Raw genomic sequence first — 25944 nt, 5'->3', positions numbered from 1 at the left:
TAACGTGATACATATGTACTCTGTTCTACGTATAGCGCCATGAGTATCTTTTTAGGTAGAATGAGTGATTTATAAGAGTCTCTCTATTATCATTATTATCATTATGAAAACCTACCGAAACTCGCCGAACACACGTGATCTTGCAGGGGCGGATCCAGGAATTCTGTAAAGGGGGGGGGGGGGGACGTGACTTGTATTTCTAGTGTCACTTCCGGGTTTCATTTCCATTTTTTTTCTTTTTATTTCTTTTGTTTTTAACGAAAAATAAAGGGGGGGGGCGTGCACCGGTTGCGCCCCCACTGGATCCGCCCTTGATCTTCCGACGACACTGAATGGAATCGGCAAGCAAAAGCAGACCATGGTCCTGTAGACAATACACAAATTCAAAGGTGTAACTGTTTTCCCAGGTGAGTGTCTTATTGATATCAATTTTAGCCGGGATAAATGTCTTACCAATAATGCACAGTGAATCTAACGCTTTTCCGTCATTTCCAAGATTCTTGCATAAACACTGGTCACAGCATGTAATTTGTGTCAAGCTGTGCTAACATTTTTCTTTTACTGTTCACTTTAACCATATACTTCAACTAATTGAACAAATCAGGGCGTTAAGTTCAGATTTGAAATAACAAATGCACATGATAGTAACAAAGAAATTTTGGTAAATTCCAAGAAAAGATATAAAGAATCTTTAGGGGACTGCGCATTTAAAAACACATTGAATTTGAATGCACGATGAAGCTCCCGCTTGTTTTTCTTTGAAACAGCACGTGAAGCACACTGACACATCATTGAGATAGACGCGACATGCACTCTATTCAGTCCAGCAGAGACTGCAGAGAGCGAGTGCAGCAGCCATCGACCATTCTACAACAGTATATTTGATTGGACAATTTCGCATGTGCCAAATAAAGACTGTGCATACATGTGCAACTTTTTAACAGCATGCTCTAAGTTGACATGCTGATATAGCATACGCATGCATATGCACTTAACCAAGACCTCTGATTTGTCAAGCATAATTATGTAGCTATGCAAAAATAGCATGCGTATGCTCTGAGTTGGCATGTGCTAAAAGCATGCCCATGCTTAAATGACATGTTATACATGTGTTTAACTGAGCATGCATGTGCTGAATTGAGAGTTATGATTGGTCAATTCTTGGTATCGTCAATACCTTGTTGCCGTGCAGAGCAACGTTTTAGATGCTTTATGGGATAGCTCAGGGGAAGAACTTGCCCTGATTTTGGCAGCATAGACTTATTGTTTATGCCCTTCCTTCACGTTCGCCTTTATCCAGGGGTATTTTTTGTTGAAGATTTCTTCGCTTTCCATCATGTGACCAGCACATTGAAGCCTCGCAGTAGCAAGCCATCATGGTTCTTATCACCACAATTCAGTAAAATTTAGACATTCTAAACTTTTTTTAGTTGAATTCCAATCGAAGAAAAAGCAGCAACGAAAGAAAAACAGACAAAAATTTAATTGAATTGCATAGGAGCTAAAGACGCACACAAGACAGCCGGAGGCGCCAATGGCATGAATCCCACAGTGCATCTATGACAGGGCTTTTTAGCTGCGCAGAAGTTTTCTGCACATTGGCGATACCGATTACTAGTTGATGCTTTCTGGAGCATACGCCAAGTAGTTTACGTTAATGGCAGCGATGGCCTTCCATATAGTACCACGGCCACAAACTGAAACGTGAATGCGAATCGCAAACAGTGAGTTATGAAGTGTGCATGTGACAAACTCTCCGTCGGTACGTACGCGCGGATCACGGTGTGTTTGTGCGCAGCGCAGTCGTTATCACATTCACCAATAGGCCATCGTACAGGGATCTATCGGGACACAACACAGTTGTGACGCGTTAGCACGATAGGTCTTGCCAACGTGGCTTGTATACTTACTACTGTGGGAAACAGATCGTAAACGGCAAATTACTTTGAAGAATCTCATGGTATTTGATGAAATTTCGCGAAGAAGGGCTCTACAACGGATACAAGTATGACGAGAATAATGCTATTTTTATCTGCAGTGTCGTGCTGCTTGCTGGCTTCAAGTGTGAGAGCATTTTATTTGCCGGGACTTGCTCCAGTCAGTTTCTGTAAACCCGAAGTAGCCAAGGCTCATGAAGATCAAGGTGATCCTGCATTTTGCAAGGTAAATTTTACCCTTGGATGCCCCAGCAAAGGTGTGAACAAATTAAAGGCGGTTTAGGGTTGGCCTAATGACAGTTGATTTGAAGGTCTTATATAAATTGCATGTGCTATCGAAACTAAAAAAGAAAAACAGAAAAAGAAATAGAGTTTAGATTTAATTAGAGAAACCTATCAATTCCAACTGACTTTTTTTGGGATGAATGATGGGGAGCAGCAAACCTGTCATAAAATTGCTAAATTCAATTAACGTTAGGTCTAACGTTAATACTAGAAGCTAGTAACTCCGTTACTGATTATGAAGTGGACATACATGTGTGACATGTCATTGTTTAATAATGGCCCAACTCAGTTCGGGAAACCCACTCACAAGGGGGGCCCCTCCTTAAAGTAACCCGTCCCCCTTATAAGTAACCCCGTCCCCCTTATAACGTTAAGTACGGAGACTTTCGTACTCAGTCGCCACGTCTGCACTCAAGCATTGCCGCGCCGCCGCGCCTGGCGACACTCACGCCAGTAATCGCTCGCATTTCAGCATTCGCATGGGTCGTTTGACATCGCATTTAAATCCATGATTTTAGATATGATGCCTCAAACCAATTTTGCTCAAATTTCGTGAGTAACTAGGAAACTTGTGAAGCTTTATGGACATAATCAAGCGAATTGCCGCAGTCCTTTCATTTTCGCGTTGCATTGCAAAAAAGCGTGGAGACTCCTTATAAGGGGTGCCCCGGGGGTTACTTATAAGGGGGACGGGGTTACTTATAAGGGGGACGGGTTACTTATAAGGAGGGGCCCCCCTTGTGAGTGGGTTTCCCGAACTGAACTAAGACGTAAGTCTACGGACGGTTACGGTCAATGGTTATGTTAGGCCTAAACGCTAATACGTACTCGTCTGAAGCATTAAGCAGTGTGCGAAAAATGGGAAAATTAGATTACATTTTAGATAACATCAGTCTGCAAGAACAGTTGCTGTCTCATGTAAAGTACAGTGTAAACTACACTGTAAGTGTATGTGCATTTTGCAACGAAATTGCTTGAATGACGATTTCCCAATGTAGAAAATCTACTATCCAACTGCACATCTTCTGCGCATGTACTGTAACAGATTTTAGTATCTAGATTTTTTTTCAAAGCGCTGTCCTGTTTTTATCAAGGCTGACTGTCACTAGTGTCTGCAGTGAATATGAGATCAAAGCAGGAAAGCATGTTCAAAATATTTTTGTGACACTTGGGCCTACTTGACAGTAGACAGAAACCAGTGCATGAATTATATAAGGAGCATTGAAATGTGGGTCCATGATGGAACTTTGGGATGCAGTACAACTGTACATCTTTATACATTGTACAGTGTAGGCCCTACACTGTAGTTCTTTAATTAAATGTCAATTGTGTCATTTTTACCTCCGCCAATGGAGGAGGTTATGTTTTCGTTACTGTTGGTTTCTTCGTTAGTTCGTTAGTTTGTGTGCAAAATAACTCAATAAGTAGTGAACGGATTGGGATGAAACTTTCACTGTTGCAGGAAAGGTTGAGAATGACACAAGTACCAAACGATTAACTTTTGGCAGTGATCCGAGAATTTTGGGGGAATTTATGAAGGATTTTTGACATTTTGGCAGGTAGGGTCAATGAACTTGGGAGTTCAGGCTGCGCGTATTTGAGATTTGCCTGCCCGCACTAAAGTGCGTGCTCTAGTTTCTGCTGGGGTGAGGCGCGCCGTGCAGCTGAGGGTTTTTGATGTATCAAAGGCTTCTATATTGGGAAATCTGGCAACTTTCAGCACGCAATGCAGTACGTATGGGTGGAAATCACTGATATCTCTACGGATGAACAAGATCAGTGGTGAAAATGATTTGCATGCTTGGCGGAGGTCTGCGATCTCAGAGTGCTTCTCTAGTTTATTTTTACAATGACTGAAGATTTTTAATGCTCTCAAGAAAAACAAAGTAGGGCCTATATTGAATCTTTTGAGATTTTCTCCTTCCTTTTCTTTCTACAGACTGATATCCACTTGTTTGTCAACCGCCTTGATTCAGTGGAGAACGTGATTCCTTATGAATATGACAGGTAATTTCCTCTCTCTTAGAAGCAAAGCTGTTCTGATATCAAAAGCATGACATCAATTACTGTAGTTATGGGTAAACTCGGCCTAGCAGGTGTAGTGTTGTAGACCACTAATGTGGTCTAGCGCCCCCTGTTGTTGAAATGTATTGTGAACACACCAGAAATGACAGATTAAACAGCCAGAAGTGAAACGCCAGATTCGCCGTGATATTTCTCTTTATTGGGTCGTCCAAGCTGGTAGTCAGTAGATTTGTTAGCCTCTAACACTAACCACACAACTCTACAGCAGGTAAACTCCGCCTCCAGTGCGTGCATTACAAGTGGCCGAGTTTACCCATAACTATGGTACTATAGAAACTACAAGTGTATTACTGCATGTTGCTTAACTTTAACTACTCCATGTACTCACTAACTTTGTACATTGTTTGCTGTCCAGTAATTGTACAAGCTTCTAAGTTCAATTTTCTGCACTTTTATCTTTTGCACATTCTATCAGTTACACTTAGTTTATGTACTGAAATTCTGCATGCAATTGTGATGTAGATACTCTGCATGACATGATATTAGGACAGGATTGTTGATTACCAGCCCTTCATAGAAGAGAATCCTGTATGACAGTGACACATTGTGAAAACTCTGTATGTAGGTACTCCTGTTTGATCTTGTTGTGAAAAAAAAAAATAGACATCATTTAGTGGTTCCCAAGAGTAGTGTGAAGCATTCAAATAAATTGCCAAATTGTTGTTTTTACGAATTGTACATTGTGTTCTGAACTTTTCTTGAGAGTTCAGTAGATACATTTACCCGTTCCTTTGAATGAAATGTTCTTTATCTGCAAATTGTACTTGTGCTGTTTTTACAATTTAAATTAATAGTACAGTATGTGCATTTAAGAACTTCCTGATATACGTGTACTCTAATTTGTAGCCTAGTGACCTGGGAAAGCTCTTACAGCCATGTCGGCCTCTGTCAAAGAGCAGAATCAATAGCTTCAACGCCTGATTAAGTTGAACATTTTGATACTTCTTCCTTTCTAGGTTTGACTTTTGTCAGACAGAAGATGAGCACAGCCCCTCAGAGAATCTCGGGCAAGTGGTGTTTGGCGAACGTATCCGCTCCTCTCCCTACACTTTCACCTTTGGTAAGAACGATGAGTGTGTAACTGTCTGCAAGAAGACATACTCGGCAAAGGCTGAGGACAAGAAGGCTGAGACTCGCCGACTGAACTTTCTCAAGCGAGGAATCCTCCTCAATTACCAGCAGCACTGGTGAGCAATCTCTCTTCTGTGTTCATATATACCAAGTGTATCTCAAGCTTTCTTGTCATCTCCTTTCCTTTTTCACCTTACACGTGTAAATCCTTGTCAATCTGTCAATGTTCCAAGATGCAGGGCTACTCTCAGGGTAGTGAATCCCCCCCCCCCCCCAATCCATGTTGTCTCTTCTTCTTGTTAGGAAGTTGTAGTAGTAGCGGCAGTACATGAACATGTACATGTGTTGTACATGTTCCAGTATTCAAGGAAGAAGTGGAAGGAGGAATAGTAGTACCATAGAACTTATAAATGTTTCAGTAGTTCAATAAATGTAATGTTGACAGTTGTAGTACAAGGAGAAGAAGTGGCTGTAGCAATAGATGTTTTTTGTACTTGAAGGAGTGGTACACCATGTAGGAGTATTTGAAGTATAGTACCTGTAATGGTTATAACAATACAAGAAGTTGAATGGAAAAAAGGTAGATGAAACAATAACCAAGCTGTTTGAAGGATTACTTCTGGGAGTAGTCACACATTTGTAGTAGCTGAAGTGATATGCTAGTGGGAATATACGAGTGGTGAGATCAGCCATCAACAAAAGCCTGTTTTGCTCTTCTCATTTCATGTACATTTCATACCTTGCATGGTACATGATACTGCATGCTGAACACTTTGTTTCATTGCTTGACCATAACAGGATCGTGGACAACATGCCAGTGACTTGGTGCTACGAAGTTCAAGGTGGTGACAAGTATTGCTCACCAGGCTTCCCAATTGGCTGCTATGTGGATAAGGACAGCAACCGCAAAGATGCCTGTGTTATTGATGTAAGTGCATTGATGTGTACAATCTCTAAGGAAAGAAGCCAGATACAGGAGGCAGTAAACAGTCTCTTGTTGATATGTTTTGTATGTTTGTACAAATGTATGTGAGAGTGTTTGTGTTTTGCATGTTTTTAGGTATGAGAGTGTCTTTATGGGGGGGGGGGGGGGAGAGTGATTAGAAACTACCATGAGTTAAGGATCCTTTTGTTTGTTTTTGAGATAGACTGGAGATGAGTGTGGTATTAGCGTTAGTTACTGTCACTCTGAGTACAACCTGTGAATTCTCGTAAATAGCATTATGGACACAAACCAGTTTGCCTCATTGCCTGACTCAAAACAACCTTTTAATAATCATGACTGAAATTTTTTTGAGGTATTATGCTTGCTTTTAATAGAGGTAGCTGTTATTGATAGCAGTATTAGAGGATTAAAAAAAAAAAAAACTATCACTATGAATATTTTGATGTGTTTTACCTCGTCCATTAAAGTGTATGGAAAGGGATTTATGTTTGAGGGTACACTATATATGTGTGTGTGTGTGTGTGTGTGAGTGTGTTTGCGCATGTAAATGTGCCTGTATTTCAGCTTCAATCCAGACCCAGTGGCAAAAGATGACACACTTCATGGATGAAAAGACCCCACTGCTGTCAAGTTAGTTCTAGCAGAAAATTATGCTTCATAAGGAAATCAGATTGTCTCAAATGACATTCACATAGTTGACCGAGTACATGCCATTCTGACTTTGTTTGCAGGCTCACTATGAGAAGCCAGAGAACTACTATGTCTTCAACCATGTCAACATCACTATTGCCTATCATCCTCTTGATGAGGTGGAGGGTGTGAACAGGCTTGTGTCTGCCAAGCTAGAGCCTTTCAGGTTGGTACTCTGTTACATCCACAGCCCTCCAAGCATAAGCAGGAGTATGGTAGCTGTGTGGTAAAGGACCTGTTTTCTGAGTGATATGACAGGAATAACTCTTCTGCCATATGATGCAATACAACGGTTTGGGTGAGGGGTTGTGCGTAATGTAGCCTTATAGGTTGATGTCTAAGCTGGGTCAATCCATGTCAAATCATCCAGTGCTTGTCACCCGACCCCCTCCGATTTTCTTTAAAATCGCACCAAATGTTCCCCAAAGTGTCTGACGGAAAATCCCAAAATATTTTGCCCCAAGGTCAATTGGTTGCTAAGATACAGCCTCACATAGCAACTGATGCGCATTCCAAAATATTAGTTAAGAGAAAATTATGCATTTTTGATTGATTGTGGTAGCATGGATATTTATGCAAAAGTGTTTATTATCTGGAAATTGGAAGAACTTTATAATCTTTGCAAGAAAAAGTGACTGTGACGCGAAATTGACTTTTCGTTAATGTGCACGAGGTCACCGAAAATGGTGTTAAATGTTCATTTCGAAAATTTTAATGCATATTTAGAGGCTAATATCTTCCACATTTCATCACCTTAGGTTCTAAAATATTATGCTGTTGGAGGCTTTGACTTGCTCAGTAATTAAAAAAAAAAATCAGCGGATTCGTGTGCACCGTTTTTACGGAGAGCGCCCTCAAAGTTGACAAAAATGAAAAATGTGCCAAATTCAAGGTCACGGATCACCCTTTGTCCCACCTAGGAATGGCATCAATTTTTTTGTATTGATAGACATTTACCTATATTATCTTGTGTTACCAAAGAAATTTTGCTACCGAAATGTTCAATGGTAAATTTACCCCACTGAAAATGGTCGTAAACGGCCAAATTCCCATGTAATATCACATATTGGGTTTAGAGGACATTTCAAATGTCCATGCTTTCAAGATGAAAAGCCCTAGCCCTGTGATATTTGCAGTAGGGGTAGTCTGTTATACATATTTTAGTAATATATACCACAAAACACTTTTATTACATTATAATGACCTTGAAATTTAATCCAAATTTTGATAAAAATAATAAGTCGCTCCATTTTCCTCATTGCACTGCATGTAATATGTGTTTTGAAAGACTTTTCACAGAGCAATATTTCAAGAATTATGAAAGCTGACAGCCTAAAATATTAAGGTTCTAAACTATTTGTGCTCTTCTTTCAGATTTAGTGTCAATTTGATCATGAATGTTATACCCTTGACCTTGAAGTGCTTCTAAAAATAGCTGTAAATTTGTTAACTACAAATTACACACAGAAAGGTGTTTTATGGCATGATATACTTGTGATTCTTTCACAAACACAAAAGCTTTTTATAGTATAAATGTTATATACTGGAATTAATCTATACGTGCTTACAAGATATGTTACAATTAATTACTTTGTTCTGACAATGACCCTCAATTTCAATCACAAAAGGGGACAGTAATATTTTGTGATTTTGTGTGCATTTCCTATGGAAAACAGTGCTTTGTGGTGAAACTCATAAAAACTTGACTATTTTCACTATTTATCACTTTGATTGATTAATTCTATTCAAATTATGGTAGAAAAAAAGTGGGCTGTGACAATTTCCAATAAAAAAAACACAAATGCTGTAGAAAATAAAAAACAAAGAAATACATAACAAATATTCCAAAAACAAAAAAATACATAAGAATGGAAATGATTTTGGATGTTGTCATAAGTTACAGAACAAATCCCCCCAAAAAGATGACTCTCCGTGCTTTTAATGTGCGTTTCACAGGCTAGAATAAGAATCATTCTTATGTGTTGGGCGCAATGTCCATAATCAACTATTATTATGTACTTTTTGTATGGGCAGGAATAGGCATTTCTTCTAATTTTTAAGGTGATAAATTCAGGGTCAATGTCAGAACAAAGTAATTAATTGTAACATATCTTGCAAGAACCTATAGATTTATTCCAGTATATAACATTTACACCATAAAAACTTTTGTGCTTGTGAAATGATCACTAGTATGTTATCCCATAAAACACCTGTTGTGTGTGTAATTTGTAGTTAAGAAATTTACAGCTATTTTTAGAAGCACTTCAAGGTCAAGGGTATAACATTCATGATCAAGTTGACACTAAATCTGAAACAAGAGCACAAATAGTTTAGAACCTTAATATGTTAGGCTGTCAGCTTTCATAATTCTTGAAATATTTGCTCTGTGAAAAGTCTTTCAAAACACATATTACGTGCAGTGCACTGAGGAAAATGGAGCGACTTAATGTTTTTATCAAATTTTGGATTAAATTTCAAGGTCATTATAATGTAATAAAAGTGTTTTGTGGTATATATTACTAAAATATGTATAACAGACTACCCCTACTGCAAATATCACAGGGCTAGGGCTTTTCATCTTGAAAGCATGGACATTTGAAATGTCCTCTAAACCCAATATGTGATATTACATGGGAATTTGGCCGTTTACGACCATTTTCAGTGGGGTAAATTTACCATTGAACATTTCGGTAGCAAAATTTCTTTGGTAACACAAGATAATATAGGTAAATGTCTATCAATACAAAAAAAATTGATGCCATTCCTAGGTGGGACGAAGGGTGATCCGTGACCTTGAATTTGGCACATTTTTCATTTTTGTCAACTTTGAGGGCGCTCTCCGTAAAAACGGTGGGCACGAATCTGCTGATTTTTTTCAAGATTACTGAGCAAGTCAAAGCCTTCAACAGCATAATATTTTAGAACCTAAGGTGATGAAATGTGGAAGATATTAGCCTCTAAATATGCATTAAAATTTTCGAAATGAACATTTAACACCATTTTCGGTGACATCGTGCACGTTAACGGAAAGTCAATTTCGCGTCACAGTCACTTTTTCTTGCAAAGATTATAAAGTTCTTCCAATTTCCAGATAATGAACACTTTTGCATAAATATCCATGCTACCACAATCAATCAAAAATGCATAATTTTCTCTTAACTAATATTTTTTATTGCGCATCGGTTGCTATGTGAGGCTGTATCTTAGCAACCAATTGACCTTGGGGCAAAATATTTTGGGATTTTCCGTCAGACACTTTGGGGAACATTTGGTGCGATTTTAAAGAAAATCGGAGGGGGTCGGGTGACAACTTTTCTGAAAATTGGATGATTTGACGTGGATTGACCCAGCTGCAGATCCAGTTCAGGGCAGCATCACTTGCTTGAGCAGGTTCTTCAAGCCCGCCTGGGAACTTCAGCAGGTGGCAGTCTTCCGCAGTATGAATAATGAAAATAAATGATAGCAGTTTCTTTCCTTTGTTTCTTTGTTTATTCAGCATGATTTACAATTGTGGAAATTGCTCTTTCAAGTGTTAGAGGGGAAGGTTAACTCATATTGTAACAAATCTTTGTAGTTTATTCCAAACAATATTTAATGTTTTTTTTCGTCCACTGCCAGACGTCTTGTACAAAATTCATCTTTTGCAATGAGATACACATAAGTATTTGAAGAAATCAAGCTCCCAGAGGATACAGTCTACATGTATGTGTACAAGTAGAGAGAAAGAAAACTGTGTTCACATTCCTGCAATATGTGGTGTACATCATGCAGGAATGACTTCATGGAGGAATTTTCCCCAAAAGTTTTTGTAGATTCAGCAAATACTGAAAGATCAGTTAGATGCTCAGTGAAAGTTTGAAGACAATCAGACAATTCCTTCAAAAGCAAGTGCTGGGTAATTCCTCATGCTGTCCTCACTAGCACAGGACTCTACAGCCCTTTGTGCTGTCACTGCACAAGAACAACATTTCACAACTACTCACTTCTATAGGTCATTAAGTGAATGCTTGGTCTAGCTCCTCAAAGAAAGGGAAAATATTTGCCACAAAATATCTCGGCCACAGAAATCAAAATGAACATGCACTGTTCATAGATGAAGGTCACTGATATTTCTGCATTTGCTAAATCCACATAGGTAATTGTTTTTGCAAACTTCTCCCTCAGCAATTGTGATTTTTATTTATCATTTGCATGCAACATATCTCTTATCTCTTCCTTTGTGGCAGCATCAAGCACAAGAAAGAGGGTGAGTGCATTTACAGCACCAAGGCTGGCTATGAAGCCATGTCCATCAAAGGAAGCGACCTCAAAGAAGATGTCGACATCACTTACACCTACTCCGTCTATTTTGTGGTGAGTCCTTTGAATAATTAGAAAATATTTTAAGGAGAGTGAGTACATTTCTTACATACATCTCAACCCCCCCCCCAAAAAAAAAAAACAACAACAACAACAAACAAACAAACCAAAGAAGAGAAGAAAAAAAGTACAGGCTTGTTTTAATGAGCTTGAAAATTTAAAATATGTATATGGATCGATGAGGTTGATTTGGGAGTTTTGGTATTCTCCAAGAGAGTAATTTTCCATCTAGATAGAGAGCTTGGAAGCATGGATATGGTAGATAACGTTAAGTAAAAATATTTCCAGACTACAGACTTTGTAGAGCATTTTTTTTTTTTTTTTTTTTTTTTTTTTTGGGGGGGGGGGGTCTTTATTGACTGGCGTTGGTCTTCTTCAGTTTCCATCCATTAGTTCCATAAAAGTGTGCATGGAGACACACAGCTGAAAAAAAAAAGAGATTGGCAGATTAGTGAGTACTAACATTTGCTACTTACGAACAAAACAAAACAAAAAACTAATGATTAGAATGTGTTCAGGGAGTAGACCAGATTTAAGGGTAAGTTGATTGTCATTTCCTTCCATGGTGGTTGCTATTGAGTTTTGATTTCCTTCTTGTCCTGCACACAATGAAGCTTAAGTCAGTGTCAGGCAAGTGTAGTAGACCATAATTAGTTATACAAGGCCCTTCAAATCTCGTTTATCAAAATCTTATGTAAACTTCGTAACTAAAAAGCCTCAGCTGTAAAGTCATTTGGTGTTATGTGATGCAAGATCATGTTTAACAGTACTATCCTATTTTTGCTATTCCTCAACCGAAAATTGCAAGACTAGTGACAGAAAGGAACCAGCCCAGCAGTTAACCTCAACCCAATATTTGTGGGCAAATGTTCTTTTACAGTGCTTTGGAAGGCTGTTGTGAAGACAGTTTGCTGTAGGAATTCTCTGTAGAGAAAGTCAATTTTATTTTACTTCATGGAAGGAGCTACCCTCCCTTAAATGACTCTTTATTGTAAAATCTTCAAAATTCACATGCCTTCAGCAGGCAAGGGAAAAAGAAACAGACATTACATTTTGTTACTTTTGATTTTTTTGTTTCTTAGTACAAAATTTATGTGACTTCCTGAGTTTTGAAACCAAAGAGATTTTCATGGCAGTAGTTCTCTAGTTTATGTGACTCATAATTCCTGTCAGAGCAAAGCCATGGCATTTAATAAGTCTATAATATACAGTGGGCAAAACTCTCATCCCGAAACTCTAGAGCTTTAAGTGGAATAGATCAGAAGACACTCTGGTGTGTCTAATTGAGTAGTGTGATGTTGTACAGTCCTTGATTTAAGAGGTCCTAATTCCCCCCAAGTATTAAAGTGGAATGTGGTATGAACATTGTCGAGCCGAGAAAAATTTGAAAAAGAACCAATTATTGTTCAGTTCCACCCATGTTCACTTAATCACTCTCTCCTTTACAATCCCTGTCGATTCACCTTGTAGCCGAACAAGAAAGTGCGATGGGCGTCTCGTTGGGATTACATCCTGGAGTCTATGCCTCACACCAACATCCAGTGGTTCAGGTAGGTACACCTCACTGCCACTCCTGTTTGGGACACTCTCAAGGGAACTGCGCCCTGACATAAAATTAGTGTTTAAAAAGCAAGCAAAGAAAGAAAGAAAGAAACAAGAGAAAAGCCCACAGCTGAACAAGGTGATTCATGACCTGATGCCGTAAATCATTTAAATTTCAACAATATCTGTAAAGGTAGATGAAATTACAAGGAAAATCATTAGCCATTTGATTTCAGTAAATGGCTAGATTAAATATTCTGCATGTAATTCACTGGTGGTAATTTCATGTTTTGTCAGGGGAAGCAGCTGGGAAATTTGTGTGGGTTTGATGAAGGCATTCTTGCGTTAGGTGTTGTTGGATTATGTCTGTTAAAAGTATTGTGATTAGTTGGAGGTGAAATAGTTCCACACAAATTTGCCATCAATCAACTACTCCGTAGACTAAGCACTGGAAATGTTGCAGCTGGTTATTTCACTGGCATCAATCTCTTTCTTTTTGCTTAGTGAAACTAGACATCTGTTACTCCTCATGATATAATCACTGTCAGAATGGGGAGTGAATTAACCACATCAGTGATACTTTGTGAGTTCTGTCTTGACCCAAGCTATTTGCAGCATCATTCTTTGCAAACTTTGTGATGGTTAAAACACATTTGTTTGACCCACTTGAGACACTTCATATGAACATGATTGCTCTCCATATTACCTTTTTCTTTTTAACTGTCACTTCTTCTCTCCAGTATCATGAACTCCTTGGTGATCGTCCTCTTCCTGTCTGGTATGGTTGCTATGATTATGCTACGAACGCTCCACAAGGACATCTCTCGATACAACCAAGTGGACCTGGTACATTATTCTCATCACTTGTATTACATGATTGCAGAAAAACATTTTGCCTGCCTACTCACTTTTCAAACACAAAAGATTCCACCTGTGTTCTATTGATATTCATTTTCTCAATCAGTGCAGTATCACCAGATGTATGATTTTGCAATGTACATGTGTGTGATTCATAAAGTTATTTGGGCAAATACCATTGCAGTTAGCAGACACAATGACAAATTTGCCCGCAGTCCAAAAGTGATGTAGGACTCCCTTGTGAGTTCCATTATCACTCCTCATATGGATGATTTGGATTTCTAACCAGGAGAAATCAAGAATGAATGAATTTTTAATGATTTTACGAGTGAGCATTTTGATCAATAGATGAGCGCATTCATTGATGATTGTGGAAAATATACAATCTCTAATGTGGGATAAATTTTGTGTATTACCCTAAAATATGTATGTATGTCTGTATGTATGTGTGTATGTATGTATATGTATACAATGTATTTGTATAGTGTGTATACATGTACATATGTCTGCATGTTTTGTGAGTACAATGCGCATATGGGTATGTGTGCCCATTTACATTTGTACGTATATATCTATGCATGCATTGTACATGTATATTCATTGTATATATCTCCTAATGTATATGTGTGTGTTTGTTAACTGTCTGTTATTTTAGGAGGAGGCTCAGGAGGAGTTTGGCTGGAAGCTGGTTCATGGAGATGTCTTCAGGCCTCCTCGTAGTGGCATGCTGCTCTCAGTCTTCCTTGGATCTGGGGCCCAGATTGTCATTATGACCTTCATCACTCTCGGTGAGTTCTTACCTTGAGCAATGAAAACTTTGCTTTGTGTGTGTGTGTGTTTGTTTTTGGTTCGTGATACTTTATATTTCATAGAAGAATTATGACCATGAGCAGCCATCCAAAATGGATAATGAATTCATCACATTTGAGGTCATGTGCTCTGCAGATGACAGTTTTGGTTCAGGTGGAACTGTAGATTCTGAAGATTGTTTGTTATTTTTGTTGTGATGATAAAGTCAAAGATACGGCCAATGTAAAGCTTTGAACGTAATCATCTTCAACTGAAATTTGAGTCATCAAATGCAAACATCAAAGAGAAGGCCATTGATTTCATATAAGTAGTCATCTAGCACTTGTACCAAAACAAGATTTGTAAAATAATTATCGCAAGTTTTAAAGATTCAAGTGAAAATTTTATAATAATTGAATGAAAGGCCACACTCATCCTCACCTTTGCATTGGAAGTAAATCAATGTGTATTCGGTTTCTATGCCTTCCAACGTTTGCATGAACATGTTGAGGGTACAGAGGGATAGAACAAGATCAAGGAGTGCTGGAGACAGAGCAGTGGCTCATTTTGTGTGCAATGAATACCATGGTGCTGTGTTCTGTAATGGAGCCTTGCCAGTTGTGAATATAGGCCATGACTGGATTATCCAGTCCATCATAACAAAAGGACCAAGGCAAAGCAGTATGAGTAATGAAGGGATTGTTACCAAAGCTCAAACTCGCCTCTGCCCCTCAAAATGTGATGAAACAACTGCAACTGCCCTTGTGCATTTGTGTTTGAATGTGAGTGTGTTTTTACGTTGGATATTTGTATGTGAGAATTTTCTTATATCTATGCTTGGTTTGTTATGCCTCACCTGTATCTCATTACCCAGTAATTCCATCTCCAGAATAATGTAGAATTTGTTGCTGACTTCAGTGGGTAGGGGTTGATATTGTAAGGAGCTTGTAGGTGCAAAAAGGGCTAAGTGATGCTGTTTAGTCACATGTAACTTCTTTGCCAACATTCATTTCTATATTTCATTCCTGTCTTCCCCCTTCAGTCTTTGCCTGCCTGGGGTTCTTGTCGCCAGCCAATCGAGGTTCCCTCATGACGTGTGCCCTCGTCCTCTATGTCCTGCTGGGATTCATAGCTGGCTTCGTCTCCTCGCGCATGTACAAGAGTAAGGAACCTAGCTCTAATCCTGTTCTACACCATTTACTAAGCTTCCATCTAAAATGTTTTTACACCATTTCATAATGTATATTCTCCATTAAATATAAGTAAATTATCTCTATCAAGTGAAAGCTGTTGTGTATTAATTTGAGTTTTCATGCATATTGCATGCAATTTTCACATTTTCAAACCAAAATGGGTATTTTTACCTTTAGAAAATGCTTTTCACTGTGCATCAGTCTGTATTTAGATCTATTACGGGGGTTGACAGCCCTACATATTACATTATACTGACACACTCTTCCCTTTCTATCTCTTCTATTTCTATGGCCAGCATTCGGTGGTGAGCGCTGGAAGTCCAACGTCATCTCCACCAGCTTCCTTGTTCCCGGCACCATCTTCACCGTCTTCTTCATCCTGAACCTGCTGCTGTGGTACAAGCACAGCTCGGCTGCCATCCCCTTCACCACCCTCATCGCTATCCTGGCCCTCTGGTTCTGTGTCTCTACCCCTCTGGTCTTCATTGGTGCCTACTTTGGCTTCAAGAAGAGGGTAAGCCTACCTCCCCCCCCCCCCCCCCCCCCCCCCTCTTACATGCTTGCATTGAAGTCAATTTTTGCAAGTAAAAACAACCTGATGCAAGAATTTCATTTACATTTGAATAGCCGGGATTTAGTGTTTACACTGAGAGATGGACATATGTTGTACGCTCAGCAGCTCAGCAAAAGAAAGAAAAAATAATGAATAGCTAGAAAAAATGATGATCTACAATAGCATGGATGAAAAGAAATAATGTCGATGGCCAGTCAGGAAGAGCATTTGAAGATTGCTCCCAGATGAATTTCCTTGTTTTGCATACGTGAATCTGTTATTGTAGGTCTTTCTGTTTATTAGCATACTGTCTCTGTCTCATTCTCTCATTCTCTATCACTCTCTCTCTCATTCATGTGCAGCCCATCGAATTCCCAGTGCGCACCAATCAGATTCCACGTCAGATACCCGACCAGTCTTTCTACACCCGCCCCCTGCCGGGTATCGTCATGGGTGGTATCCTCCCCTTCGGCTGCATCTTCATCCAGCTCTTTTTCATCCTTAACAGCATCTGGTGAGTATCCCACCCACCCCTAACTCAGACAACTTTCTGGTTTTAGATTGTGCCTGTGCTTCTTTTAGTTGTTGTTTGTGGATCTTTTTTTTTGGGGGGGGGGGGGGAGGGTTGCACAACATGCAATTGATTTGAAAGTAAATGCTCTCAATGTTTATCGCTGCTGGGGTGACAAACCTTGTATCTCAAAAATGTCAAATGTTCAGGAGAGTGAAAAAACATGGCAGCCAAAATGCCTATAACAAATGAGATTGCCTTTCCTTTGACTTGTCGTGGTGGCTTTATTTTTGGGGTAGGACAGCTAAGATTTTGACAGGACATCACCTTAAGTGATTATCTGACAACTAATTCAAAAAATTGATTTTCACCAAAATCTGAGATAACCAGGTATTGTCACCCCAGTGACATTATGACACTGTGATAATGAGTGATTACCATTATCTAACAAAGCTCAGGACAAGCTGATATCATGCTTGCAGCACCCTACCCCACAGATCTAGGGACAGACAAAGCCAGTAGGATACTCTCCTCATCCCTTCATGGTATAAGACTAATATACTGGATGGTCATCCATGTATGCCTTTCGATGCAGCAGCCATTATAGCGGCAGGTCATTTTGTGTCAGTGGTAGTCCATAAAGAATCAAGCAGAGACCATATCCTGCAAACTTTTTGTTCCCCTGCTAATGTGGTTGTGGTAGTTGAAGAGTTAATGCAACCCATTTCACAAGTGTCTAGTACTTCAGCCACAGCACTGCACCTGGCCAGTGATGTCAACCAGCACTGATTTATTAAACTTTTCACATCCCTACAGGTCTCACCAGTTCTACTATATGTTTGGCTTCCTGTTCCTTGTGGCCATCATCTTGGTCATCACCTGCTCTGAGGCCACCATTCTCCTGTGCTACTTCCATTTATGTGCAGAGGTGAGTGGCTTAGCTCAGCTCCCAGACTGCCTGTATCTTTATTCATGGGGTTCATTTCACACTTACAGTGACAGGACATTAAGAGTGATGTGTATAATAGCAGATGATGGTTATGACCATGATAATGATGAGGGAATTGTATATGGGAGATGATGATGGTGGTGATGGTGATGATGATGGTGATGGTGATGATGGTGGTGATGGTGATGATGGTGATGATGGTGGTGATGGTGATGATGGTGATGAAAGAAAGGACGATGTTTGCAGTTATAGCGAGGATGAGGAAATGCGATTGGCATGAAGATGGTGATTATTATAGGAACGATAGGGCTATAATGAAGATTATAATGACAATGATGGTGATGGTTTTGAACATTTTTTGTAGTACTGGTGAAGTGAATATGAATAGGTGAGGTTCTTGCTTTAATTTTCACCAAAAAAAAAAATTGTTCTGTTAGTGCACTTTCAGTTCAAAAAAAGTATAAACATGTTACAAATACAGAGTGACAAATGACAAAGCAATCAAATACATTAAGACTTCATCTTGCAACTGATTAACAAATTGCCCTACATTGATGTGAATAAGCATCAAATTAATCTGTGTTTAGTACATAGCAGCCATGATAAAAAAATCATGGGCATACATACTCAGGCAGGATTTGAAGCTACAACCTCCTTATTACCGGACAGGCGTCTTATTGACTAGACCACCGAGCTTTCGCTGACAACCAGTACTGGTACTAATCCTTATCTTGCAGCGGATACTAGGTAATTATTGTAAGATACCTGTCCGGTAATCAGGAGGTTGTACAGGCTCAAACCCTGCCCAAGTATGTGTGCCCATGATTTTTCATCATGGTTACTACTAAACACTGATGAATTCGGTGCTCAGTTACATGTACGTTGATGTACACTGTAGGGCAGTTTGTCATCAACTGCAATCAAAACAACTCGGCGCAAGAATTTCATGACTCTGAAAGATTAACGCTTTTCAGCACAAGCTTATCAGCACACTTATTATGTAATATCGATTTCAGCATTCTGTAAATTGACTACTGCTGAGTTCATGTATAAGCAGTAGGTCCACATCTCCTTTATTCAATATGCTCATGCAAATTATACCATGAAGATTTACTAAAACAGCATATTAAAAGGAATTCCTAAACCATGAGCTGTAATTTTGCTTTCTTCTTGCCCAGGACTACCACTGGTGGTGGCGGTCCTTCATGACCAGCGGCTTCACAGCAGTCTACTTCTTCATCTACTGCATCCACTACTTTGCCTCCAAGCTCATGATTCAAGGTCTGGCCAGCACCATCCTTTACTTTGGCTACACCGCCATCATGGTTGTCCTCTTCTTCCTATTCTGTGGTGAGTGCCCCACCCCCTTTTTTTTTCTCTCTCGCAAAAGATACTATAAAGGCAGAAGGTTTTGCATGAGTAGTGTTTGTTTAAGTTTCATTATGGTTTAAATTTTGTGGACGATCATGACAGTTGGGCGAGCACTTTGACAGCTCTCTGCTGCCTTGGCACGTGCATTCTTCAGTAGAGGGTGTAAGTAGGGCCACATAATGACAGCAAACTCTCTAAAGCTACAGGACTATCACATGTGAAGAAAATTACAAATTACATATTATACCCCAATGATATGGCTGCCTTGAAATCAAAGAGATTAAAAAATTGAATATGACAAGCATGCAATGCACGAAATATGCCAAAATTTGAACTTTTATGGCAGCATGTCCTTATCTAGTCACCGTAAAGAAAATTGCAAAATAGAGCAGGTCAGTGTCAGAGTCAGAAAACTTGATGTTTGTTCAGATGTAAAATGTTAAATATATCTACTCCCTGTCCAAATTTAGTAGTCTTTCATATGTATTAACAAATTTCATATCTTTTAAAGCAGAGTGATTACTGTGGTCGTTTGAATTGATCTATCGCATTAAATGGCTACTCTTCACACTAGGCAGCATTCAGACTTATGAAAGAGCGTTTTATCAAGAATAGTTTATCTAGTTTATCTGGTTACTAACATTCTTCCCGTTTCTGTGATAGGATTTTGTAAATTGAGTGATGCAAGTAATATTTCTCTAGAAAGCTGAGATCTTAGAAAAATTCAAAATGCCAAAACCAATTTGTTACATACTCTGACAAAGGTTCTGTACAGTGGAAACTCGATATAACGAGATGGTCGGGACCGAGTCATTTTCCTCGTTATAGCCGATATCTCGTTATATCAGTAGGCATAGAAGAAGGCATATCATAAAGACATTAATTTGCACATGTGGGACTACCCATCATATTTTAATCAACAGTTTTATACAGATAACTTGATATTGTGTGTGAGGGAATTACTCACCTTTATTGGTAAGAAGATTTTTTCGCCAAGGAAATCCAATATCAAGAATGTGTTTCTTATTAATTGTAGATGTTTGAATTTGTAAATTTATATAGCTTGCGATTGTATCAAGATCATTTGTGGATTGGTATGTGGTTATCGTATGGGTGTGTGTTGTGTGGAAAGCTTGAATATGATCTGCACAATGCTGTGTGTGTATGTGACACATTCTGTATGTACATTGTGACTGCGTGTGTGTGAAGATGGGGAATTCCCTACGTAGAAGGCCAGTCACAGCATCAGATTGCCTCACACCTGCTAAACGTCATGATGATGTCATGTATACATATGGCCGTCCCACCACATTTTCTGCATGTATCAGTGTGCGCGCACACACACACTTACCCGTACAACATGCAGTGCTAGCTGGAGTGCACTGAAGAAAATGATTATGTGTGTACAAGACAGTTTTTGGCGCATCAAGCTTTACAATCTCGGAAGATGATAGCACAGGCGAAGTAAAGCTTTACTGAAGGCATTTTGCTTTACCTCGCTATAGCAGGTTTGATTGACTATATTTTCTTTGTTTGGAAGTCACAAAATTTATCTCGTTATAGCAGTTATTTCGTTATAGCCAATCTCGCCATAAGAGTAGCATTTTACATAGACTTGTGTGGAAGGAAATTTGGGACCGGGAAAATTTCCTCGTTATAACCGATATCTCGTTATAGCAGTGTTCGTTATACCGAGTTTCCCCTGTATAAGGGAGTATTAAACTACATGTAGTGTAGTAGTATAGGCTAGGCTTTAAAGGAAAATGTTACCATAGGGGTAGAGGTTATTTGGAGTTTTGTGTCGGAGCATACTTTTTTTAACAAGTTTGTATTTTTATTCAGAGCATTAGTATTTGAACCTCCGCTTAGACTGTCATTTTTGGATGTATGCAAGAGTAAGCTATGATCATAACTGGTGATTAATTTGATGAGCCAAAAGCATGTATTCTTTCTGACACCCTTTTACTACTTCTCTGATTTTGTATCACAGGTACAATGGGATTCTTTGCCTGCTTTTGGTTTGTTACAAAGATCTACAGCTCAGTGAAGGTAGACTGACTAGATGACTTCACCAACCTTGGCCCTTTCTCAGCTCCATTCCCACAGCAGTCAACTTTGGAATACTTCCCCGCTGTATGTTCCTAATTTAATTCAACCACTCGCTCTGTTCCTAAGTTATCATTATTGTTTGTTTTTTTTAAATTTAGGATTACATTGTCGTTGCTGTTTTTTCCATGTGATATTCTTTTTTCCTCATATTTTGTGAGTTAAATTTATGCCTGTCAAGTCTTATACAATAATATATATACAGATATAGATAGATAGATTGATAGATAAATCAATAAGGATAGGTTTTAGTGGCATACCAGCTGCCATCAAAATGGCTCAGATTATAGTTGTTTATTTCTTCTCTCAGGCTTGTCCATTTCTTTAATGAAAATGAAGAGAGCGAAGCTTAAGATTGTTGAAATGATAAATGCCACAGACCATATTACCTATTGAGTAACAGTCATAGTAGTATCAAATGGTTGTTCCCTTTTAGCCCCTTGGATGCTTAAGGGGATTATGATGCCTTTTTTATTACCAGAGGATTTTTTTGGAGCTTTTCACACTAGACCATCACAATACTCTTCCCTCAAGAGTTGTAGGTAGTCACAAGTGAATAAATTCGAAAAATGATCGCTGTGTAAAATAGGAGTGATTTCCAAATTTGTTTCTGAATTGAAAAGAGATGCGGTAATTGAAACATACCTATCAAAGAGATATTCATGAGTGTAAGCAGTTCAAAGTGTCTTTTGACATCATGAAGCAGAGACACTCATGGGCAGAAAAGAAGAACAAACATTAGATGAATTCCTGGGAGCAAATAATCATACATGATTGTAAGATATTGCACCGAGGAAATGTGCACATTATGAGTTGAGAAAGGAGATTTAGCCCCACTGTATAAGACTCACCACTCTGGAAAGGATGGCATGAAATACCATTCAGGTAATTTACAGTCAAACCTGCCTTAGCGGCCACCTCTCTATAGCGGCCACCTGTCTATAGCGGCCACTGAAAAATCCCCCCGAGAGAAAAGCCATGTTAAAGACCCTGTATATAGCGGCCACCTGTCTAACGCGGCCAGCGGCCACAAATTTTGTTTCCCGCGGTAGATTTTAACCTGTCTATAGCGGCCAAAAACCCGATGGAGCCGTAGCCGAGCTGATAATTCAGGGTGTTTTTCTGCTTTTTAGCTGTGCCAGTCATTTCTGGGCAACATTCAGTGATCGCCACCGTTGCATTCATCACTTATTCAGTCACAATAATGCACTAATTCATGACTGTGCACATGCTACATCTAGTGTACTGTGCAACAATTTCATAAACACCGGCATTGTGCTATGCATGATACACACGTGTGCATACGTACACACATAAATGTACATGTATACAACGATGATACATGTACATGTAGGCAATGCACACAAAGTTGGATTACCTGTCTATAGCGGCCACCTGTCTATAACGGCCACTTTTTCCGTATCCCTTGGGTGGCCGCTATAGACAGGTTTGACTGTATTTGATTCATAGAATAACCAGATCATTATTTCTTTCCATTTTCCACTTGTTTGCTGTGGTCATGTGATTATCTCTTCTAAGACCTTGAGCGTTCTGTAAATGAATATTGAGGGAACAACCAAATCCTTTTTGTTTTTAGATTTTGTATGTAGCAGCTGTATCCATCGTCTGCAAACATTGTCACATGAAGCAAAAAATTGATCAGTCAGTTGATTAATTTTTTCCTGAGAGACAGATGCAGGCACTTTGTTTGTATGGATACTGACTTATTAAGCCTCATATAATATATTCAAGTTTAAAAGAACTAAGATGATGTACATATTTCTTGAGGAGATTCGTTGTGACATAATAGTCTCAAAGAGATGATGGCTTGTGTGGATTTTATGGGAGTTGTGTGGGGAAAATTTGATTATGATTCACAATTTGTAGATAGATTTCACAGCTCATGAATGGAGTAGATCAGTATCATTCTTTCTAGAAGGGTCAGAGTGCTGTAGGATGTAGCATTTCTGTTGCCTCTTGCATTGCTCTATGCAGCTGTGTGTATTTAATCAAATGCCTTAATCCTGTTCATGAGTCTAAGAAAGGACTTTACCTGAGAAGGACGAGCTACAAAATCTTGTATGCGAATTTATCAATGCCAAGTTTATTTTAGGCCATGGATGTCACATTTGAGGTAGGTAAGCTGTATGCGTGTCTGTGTCGATTACTTCCAGCACTCTGTTTTTTCAATAGGCTAGAAGAATGAAACTTTTATTCAAAGATAGAAAAGAGTCTCCCGCTTATGTTGTAAACATTTTCTAAACTCTTAATTCCTGATACATACATGTATGTATAAATGTTGTTACTTTGGGTTTGCTATGTGTGTTTGGTGGGACCAGAAAGAGTAGAGCTGAATGAATTGTAGATCAGATGACAATTGTTTGAGAGACTTTCGTTGTGCAGGTGTATGCCATGGATGAAAGCTGAAAGGCCATCATAAAGTGGTGTGCTTTCATTGTAGCAAATCATTGCTGCTTGGTGTCCTGCCTCTTTCTGTAGGATATCTCATTTTTGTTTTTTTTTTTTCTCCATCTGTGTATTTTTCTCTTTAAATCTCTCCTCCCTCTCCCCCCCCCATCTCTCTCTCTCTCTCTCTCTTCTCTATTTGTCAATATTCTGTGTAAAGGAGTTTATTCTATATATTTTGCACTAAGTTTGAAGGAATGATATGTATGTAAAGATGTATTAAACAATTCGTTGTGGACTGTTGGAAGTGCATCTTTATAGTGGTTGTTGAATTACATGTAAACTATGTATTCAGAATGGAGGTGGGGTCCCTAAAAGTAAAGTCCATGATATCTGCATCATCTTGGCAAAGAGCGAAAAAAAGAAAAGAAAATAAATAAAGTCAAATTTTCATGTGAGTAATTTTTCGGTCTCGGTTGAAATGAATTTTATATGTCTGTATATATATTACAGGCTTTCACCCCTTTTGTTTTTACGTCAATTCATGCTGCGCAGTATGTGCAAAAATTTCCACTTTCACTGCTTATTATGCCTGTTTGAAAGGTCAAAGGTGATCTTAACACTTTTCTGTGGAACTTTTAGAACACATTAGTGACTGGAAGTGATACAGTAGCTAAGCTCTCCAGCTATCCATATGATATATTATTTGTATGATATACTATATAATATATTACATGATGTATGTTATGTAATATATTATGTTTTCTTTGGAAACTGTAGGTGCTATTTACATTGTGACTGTTTGGTCCCAGCTGTATGTATCTTCACATGTTTAAATGATTCCCTTTCTTCTACTGTATTTCCCTATTTCACGTTGTGATCATCACATTCTAAAAACTTCATACTATAAGCAGTTGCTGTGTCCATTTTATGTTTCTTGGACATATTATGATATGGATACTGTATCTGCTTACTAGTAAGTAGTTAAGTCAAAATTCTTCATTATGCATACTGTAGTATGAGTTCATCATATAAGTTAGGAAATCCTTTAAAGAGGAAGGGTAGCAACTGATCAGTGGGAATCTGGGAATGCTGGGGGTGATTGTTCCAATCCTTGTGCAGTTTAATGTTTCCAGGTTAGCATGCCTGTATAGTGACGGGGCGATTAAACTGCACATTATTTGAATATGAGACCATTCTGAATCAAATAATTTTCACACAACAATAGATATATAATGTACTCTTCAATGAATCCCACAAGGATTGGAACAATCATCCCCCAGCATTCCCACTGATTCCCACTGATCAGTTACTAGCCATCCCCTTTAAGGAAAAATATGAAATATGTAGAACTTTTTACTAATGGTATGTGATGAGGCACACAGAATAGACAGGTCTGTGTACAGTGCTTTTTATGTGTGCTCCCTGAGCCAAGAAGAATGCTATCTTTCTATTCATCAGAACCTACTGGAGATAAGTAACACTCAATGACATATGAATGTCTGAATGTTGACTAGAGTGGTGTATGAGATTTAAAATGGTAGTGTATAGTGTATTATTTCATTGTACGTGGTATGAGATATCCTACACAGGTTTTTCTTTGCGTGCCATGTTTTTGGTGTAAGGTGCACATGGTATTGTATCTCTAGGTGGTTTCCTAGGAGTTTTACAAACCTGTGATACTCTTAGTGTGTACACCAAATACTAAGGTATATGCTGAGTGCTCGTAGAATGTATGCTTTTGTTGTTGTTGTTTTTTTGTATTTACTTGTCTTTCGTTTCTTCTAGGGAAGAAAAAGATAGATATTATACACAAGGTGAATGAATGTACAATCAACCCTGTATGAGTGGCTGAAGGCATGCATGTATTTCAATCTGATTCAAGATATTACTTCAGACCTTTTATGTTTATACCAACTTGAGTTTTATTGTGGGATAGTTAAAAGTGTACTGTGGAGGTAGGTGCATAAGAATGAACAGCCTTGTCATTGCCTGGCTTTTTGCTTAAGCGCATAAGAAAAATGGAAGTCATTTGCATTGACAGAAAAGTTGACTGGCATAAGTAGCAATGTTTACCCACCAAGTAATTTTTTTATAATCTTCTCAGCCAAATTTAAGCTGTCATTTGTTCAACTTTGATGAATGACAAAAAAAGAAGGTATTTTGCTATCATTATATATGGCGGAAGATTATTTCTCTCCGGTACTTAACATAATCTATTAATTTCATATTTCAGTTAAATGAGATGTTTAGAAATTAACTGTATTAAAATGTTCCATGTTTTCTTCCATCT

At 38.6% G+C, this 25944-nt stretch overlaps 1 protein-coding gene across 1 annotated transcript; it reads left to right on the top strand.

Annotated features, from left to right (window-relative positions):
- Nucleotides 1-1833: 1833 nt before the first annotated feature.
- Nucleotides 1834-22132, top strand: LOC139742681 (transmembrane 9 superfamily member 2-like). Its single transcript, XM_071653210.1, has 15 exons — nt 1834-2163; nt 4162-4229; nt 5264-5494; nt 6177-6306; nt 7056-7180; nt 11241-11367; nt 12844-12923; nt 13656-13761; nt 14429-14561; nt 15605-15724; nt 16052-16269; nt 16671-16822; nt 17636-17747; nt 18947-19118; nt 21130-22132. The coding sequence occupies exons 1-15, from the start codon at nt 2008-2010 to the stop codon at nt 21195-21197; spliced, it is 1998 nt and encodes a 665-aa protein (XP_071509311.1). The 5' UTR covers nt 1834-2007; the 3' UTR covers nt 21198-22132.
- Nucleotides 22133-25944: the final 3812 nt, after the last annotated feature.

Source organism: Diadema antillarum, unplaced genomic scaffold (genome assembly GCF_040938485.1).
Source record: "Diadema antillarum isolate AM-2024a unplaced genomic scaffold, OU_Dant_1.0 seq00001014_RagTag, whole genome shotgun sequence".
NCBI lineage: Eukaryota > Metazoa > Echinodermata > Echinoidea > Diadematoida > Diadematidae > Diadema > Diadema antillarum.
Note: the sequence above shows the minus strand (reverse complement) of the source record. Positions and strands in the feature narration are given on the sequence as shown.

Coding starts and splice junctions, on each gene's coding strand:
- LOC139742681 (XM_071653210.1), top strand. CDS start 2,008: ATGACGAGAATAATGCTATTTTTATCTGCAGTGTCGTGCTGCTTGCTG. Junction 14,562..15,604: donor TATGACCTTCATCACTCTCG/GTGAGTTCTTAC, acceptor TTCCCCCTTCAG/TCTTTGCCTGCCTGGGGTTC. Junction 17,748..18,946: donor ACTTCCATTTATGTGCAGAG/GTGAGTGGCTTA, acceptor CTTCTTGCCCAG/GACTACCACTGGTGGTGGCG.